Here is a 6,000-nt window from a genome sequence, read left to right on the forward strand (position 1 = left end):
ATATATATATATATATATATATATATATATATATATATTGTCGTACGTTTGCGGAAATGAATAACTGAAAATCATTTGATGCGGATATTAACCGAATTTGATAACGAAATTCAGTAAAAAGAATCGTGATTGCTGAGGAATTTAGAGAGTTAGGAGGACGTTGAATGTGATGATAAGAAGGAGACGATAAATGAACAACAGGAGATTGCGAGTGACCGTTACGAATCTACTGTTGTAGTGGGTTACAGAAAATGGGTATATAATAGGGGTGTCTAACCAGGTCCAGCCCAATTCTTATTTTTTTTTTTTCCCCTTGGCAAATTATTGAAGGTTATAGCTATATTCCGAAGGTCGAGGTGGGAAGGGCCAAGTCGTAATTTTAGGACACCGTCTCACGCGAGGTCATACGAAATTCGTTCATTATTTCAGGGTTGGTGGTAACTTGAGTCGGCCGCTTCTGCCACCACACCAAGTTCAGGGTCTCTCTCTCTCTCTCTCTCTCTCTCTCTCTCTCTCTCTCTCTCTCTCTCTCTCTCTCTCTCTCTCTCTCTCTCTCTCTCGTAAGCGCTACGCACTGGCCTTAACTCTTGGCAGCTTCTCGCTGTAAGTACTCGTAGGTACGAGGAAAAGAGTAATGGTAAGAAAAATACAAGGATCAGAGATGGGGGCAGCACTAGTATAAAACTCTCTCCACTTAACACACACAAGCGCGTTTGTACAGATAGACGCTGCACATTGCAGCATGTACATATATGTTCGTAGACATGTACTCTCTCTCTCTCTCTCTCTCTCTCTCTCTCTCTCTCTCTCTCTCTCTCTCTCTCTCTCTCTCTCTCTCTCTCTCTCTCTCCCCGTTGGCTGTACAGAAATTTCACGTAATTTATTCCATAACGACATTTTTATAACGCCATCATCAGACGTCGTGTGTATTTCTCTACGTTGCTGTCTCGCACGGTAGGATGTTTATACGATTCTCACAGTTGTGTGACTGACCTTTGCATATTATACGTGTGAATGCCGAGCGCTTTTTATTATTCTCAAGTTTAGTGATCATCGCGAGCACTATACACCCCATGTGAAGTATTATATGCTTTCTTTGTGTTTTGCCTTTCAATGCGGATGAGAAGAAAGACCAATTTGTTTATAGACGAACAGTGAAGATCCACAGTGAATCATATGGTAAAATTATTACTCTATTTTTATTTCATATTACGGTTTTTAAACACTTTAGATATACTATGAGTATGATATGAATTCTATTAAGTAAATGAATATACTCAAAACAAAAGAATATACCATGTGAGAGGTTAATTACATGATGTACTCCATTTAATCAACAAATCTCTCTGTATATCTGGTGTTCCGTATATAGTTATGTGTCAGTAGGAACAAACATCTTCACATTGTAGCCAGACCACCAATTAGGGAACAAGCAAAAGACGAGTGATTCCTCATTCCGCCAGAGTTTGAGCTAGGAGGGCAACGGCTTGGTTGATAACCTGCTCCAGATCGACGAAGACTTTGATAAATTTACACTGCATTGCCAGATGACTTTTCAGAAAGGGGAATTTACTTTTTGTTACGTGTCGATAGGTTTGGAAATGTCGAAAATTAATCCATCTTTTTTTTGACGTATTTGTCTTTGGTATTGTTTTTAGTTATTATTTCTAAGTGAATTTTCACCAAGATGTTTGTAGTTTAATTTCTCTGGGTTTTATCATCAGAAGTTCGGTATGTATAGTTATCTTGGCGTCTCTCATCACTCATTATAACTTTTCGATATACATTGGTTATGGAACAACTGGATTGTTATGATCGGAACTTGACCCAGAGACGCTCAGAATCCACACTGAGTGGATCGGGTTTTAGCACAATAGTACACCGACTGCTTCATCGGACCAAAGTACTATAGTACACCGATTGCGGTATCGGACCATAGTGCAATAGTACACCGATTACGGTATCGGACCATAGTACAATACTACACCGATTGCGGTATCGGACCATAGTACGATAGTACACCGATTGCGGTATCGGACCAAACATTTATTTTTTCATTTTTTTTTCATCCTGATCTCTGCTGTTACTCCTGTTTCGTGTTTTATCACGCTGTATTCCTTGCATCCCAACGCCTGCCTATCTTCCTGTTCCACATTCCTGTTTCTACAGTTCAGTACCCTTCTGATTATTATCATCTCTTGGTTCCATCTGCATCTCCTGGGGCATATTGCTGCTCATAACTGGCTTTTAATGATTATCAGGTCTTCACTGAACACTTACTGGTTGATGGGTCGTTGATAACAGTTTCCCTAACGAGCTTCTTGCATCGATTGAGGATAATTAGAGCTGTGTATATTTTAAGTTAATTCCCAAGTGTTTGTGACAGATTTTCTAGATTTACTCTGGGTTTCTGTGATTTATTCTTTAATATATATATATATATATATATATATATATATATATATATATATATATATATATATATATATATATATATTCCTAAGAGTCCTCGGGGAAATGAAATACGATGTTCTCAAGTGCACTTTCGTGTAATAATCACATCATCAGGGGAGATAACAAGAAAGAAATATAACAGTCAGTTGATATGCGTAAAGGGGTAATGGCACTTCAGTAGGAGTTCAGACTTTTTTATTTTGAAACTTGACCATGTTTCATGTGGGAAATCCGCCTCATCAGGTATTAACATATCACAAAATTTCAGATCCCAGCACATGCAAATTGGCTTATACATCCTCGTACCGCCATGCTAGTTTCCACTCCGGCACAACAGTAGGAGGATGTAGAGGTTTGTTTGCTTGTGTTGTGATATGAAGCTTTGTGAATTGTTTACACCTGATGAGGCGGATTTCCTCCGTGAAACGTATTGTGTATTGTGAAGTTTTGATGGGATTATCTGAACTACTGAAGTGCGATTACCCCTTCATGTCTCTCTCTCTCTCTCTCTCTCTCTCTCTCTCTCTCTCTCTCTCTCTCTCTCTCTCTCTCTCTCTCTCTCTCTCTCTCTCTCTCTCTCTCTTTTCCTATGAGTCCACGGGGAAAATGAAACACAATAATTGCCAGACACTTTCGACTTGGCTGTGTAGTGTGTGCTAATGAGCGGAACTTGTATCAGTAATGTCATGATGTGTCAGTTAAGTAGCGAGATCAAACATATATTAATATTTAAACCTTTTTTTTTTTTTGCTTCATTTAGCGTGTAACGTCAGATGAATAATAACATATGTAAAAAGTGGTATTTATCTAAAATGTTAATGATAGCTGGGAGTTAAAGATCGAAATTGTTGGAATGTCATTGGCCTTAGACGAAAACTAGCATCTTCAGGAAATTAAGGTTTCACAGTGTTTTTGAAGACGTCTTCTAGGGTGCGCTGATGCCGGGTTTTTGGATGTAAAGATATAAGCTCTGTTTACTTGTGTTCCTTGAGTTTCTGTGTTGTGTCTTGGTGTTAACTTTCTTCATGCCATAAAAGTTTTAAAAGTCCTTATTTTCATATACGCATTTTCTTTGCCTAGAAAGACAGTCTTAAGTTGAATGTGTTAATGTTGATTTTTGTTTGATGTTAAAATAACGTAGTGTTGAGCTGTGTGATAATGAACTCGTTCAATACGACTTGAACATGACGGCACGACAATTGAACATGATGGTGTGGTACTTGAGTTCGACGATAGATCCTTGAGCCTTACTGTACGACCCTTGAGTACGACATTACGACCCTTAGGCATAGTGGTTTGATATTTGCCCTGATACTTAAGACGTATCCATTGTGCCCAAGGGTCGTACCGGTGCGTTCATTGATCGTACAATGGTGCTGGTTCCGTACCGACAGATGGTGAGGAAATATAGGAAATGAGTAATGGAAAGGATGGGACTTTTTAGAAGTTACACACACACACACACACACACACACACACACACACACACACACACACACACACACACACACACACACACGCACGCACACACATTCCTGAGTCCACGGGGAAAATGAAATACGATAAGTTCCTAAGTGCACTTTCGTGTAATAATCACATCATCAGGGGATAACTGACTGTTATATATATATATATATATATATATATATATATATATATATATATATATATATATATATATATATATATATATATCATTAGGAGAGAAATGGTGACCTTGATTAACCTTGTCTTCTTTCTTGTGCTTTTCTAGGTAAGTGATTTGATTGGACTGTGGTGGGCCGGCCATTGACCTGTCGTGGAGCGCCACTAACCTGTGGTGGACGAATACCCTGTGAACCCGTCATCATCGTAAGTGCAGTTCTTCCTCTCTCTCTCTCTCTCTCTCTCTCTCTCTCTCTCTCTCTCTCTCTCTCTCTCTCTCTCTCTCTCTCTCTCATCTTATCTCCGTCTTATCCTCAATTTCCCAGCTAATTATCGGTCATCAATATTACCATGGCTGCCAGCCATGGCGCAAGGAAAACCAGGTGATTACTTTCGTAAAAATAAAAAAGACATTGCTATATCATCTCCATTCCATGTGTTCCTTGCCTTAGCAAGCTCGAGTCATTGGCACCTCACGGCCCACGGCATCGGTGTGTGTGTGTGTATGTGTGTGTGATGTCCTCGGAACACGTCGGCGAACGATTAGATATCTGGTTTGTATTTGTTTTTTCGTTTTTTTTGGTCATATATAATTCAATTTCCTGGAGTTCGGCCGGGGATATGACTGTGTGCGTCACCAAGGCTACGCTTCGAGGATTTTTATGTCTCACATGTTTGTTTATGTGGGCGTAGATCACCTGGGTTGTTCGTGGGGAAGATGTTTTGTGTGATCCCGAAACCGTTAACTCTGAAGGTTATGTATGTGTATACATATATATATATATTCGGGTCCGTTAAGACATTGGAAAACGGGAAGTGAGCCGTGAATTTTACTTTAAGTTTCCGGTGGAGACTCAAGATGACTTTTATGGTAAAGTTATTTCTTGTGATGTTCATTGTCTTGTTTATTTCATATAGATTACCTTTGTCTGTCTTAATCCCCAGAGCTGGAAGGGAATTGACAAGGTAATTCAGACTTAATTTGAGGTGTAACGTAGTTATATGGCATGACATATGGATTGATTAAAAATTCTTAAATATTCACAAAGGTAAAATGAAATATGGTTTTCTCCCAGCCTAGTGCCTGCTTGATTGTCCGTCCTTCTGTCTTGTGCTTGCCTGCCTGCCTGCTTTCTCCCCTACTGCTTGAGTGCTTAATTACCTGTTTGTGTACTCTACTAACTCATTACTTATCTGCTTGCATGCTTGTCTTACTGACTGACTGCTCATCTGCTTGCTTGTCACACTGTCTGAGTTCTTGCCTGCTTGCTGCTTAAGGAGACGTATGGCTTCATAACCACTCCCCCACCATCCCTCTCCCTCCGGGCCGTCCGTCTCCCCGGGGGCCAAACACACCAAGGAAATCCAGTTTTCACTTTTCAGTAACAACATCATCATCCACCACCACCACCACACTGTATTGTTCGCGTCGCTTACCGTTGCCCTAAAGCTTTCTCCTCCTGCTCTTAGCATTTCACAAGACGTGCGCACGTACGGGGCTCCGTCTCATGAACGTTATTGTGTAGACACACGTTGCACGTAACCGTTTGCGACGGTGATAAGTGTCGTAACTGAGGACGTAGATGGGTTCGAGTCAGCCAGGCCCCCCTCCCCCCCCGGAAGGAATAGTAGACCTCTCTTGTGTTACGTTTGGGTTTGTGAAAACCTGTTTTTGAGGACATTACCACCGTAGCTTATGGCATTATGCCAGAGGCAGTGTCTGTTGACATCTTCCTCCTTCCACTATCTTCCCTTTCAGGTTCTCTCTCGTAGACCTAAATCGCAATGGATGGTTGATGGTCATTTTCGATGTCAGTCTTGTTCTATAGATGTAGAACGGATTGGATTAAGCTATGTTCACGTCGGCTATTTAAGCTCCGGTCTAACAGACAAGGGATCCGC

General features: G+C 40.5%; 1 protein-coding gene across 1 annotated transcript in view; it reads left to right on the forward strand.

Moving 5' to 3' along the window:
• The window catches only part of LOC139756561 (uncharacterized), a 104,680-nt gene extending 100,305 nt beyond the window's left edge, over window positions 1–4,375 (forward strand). The window contains exon 3 of the mRNA XM_071676166.1: window positions 4,208–4,375. Within this exon, the coding sequence (XP_071532267.1) occupies window positions 4,208–4,215 (8 nt within the window). The 3' untranslated portion in view covers window positions 4,216–4,375. The remainder of the gene's footprint in view (window positions 1–4,207) is intronic.
• Window positions 4,376–6,000: the final 1,625 nt, after the last annotated feature.

This window comes from Panulirus ornatus, chromosome 22 (assembly GCF_036320965.1).
Source record: "Panulirus ornatus isolate Po-2019 chromosome 22, ASM3632096v1, whole genome shotgun sequence".
Taxonomy (NCBI): Eukaryota; Metazoa; Arthropoda; class Malacostraca; order Decapoda; family Palinuridae; genus Panulirus; species Panulirus ornatus.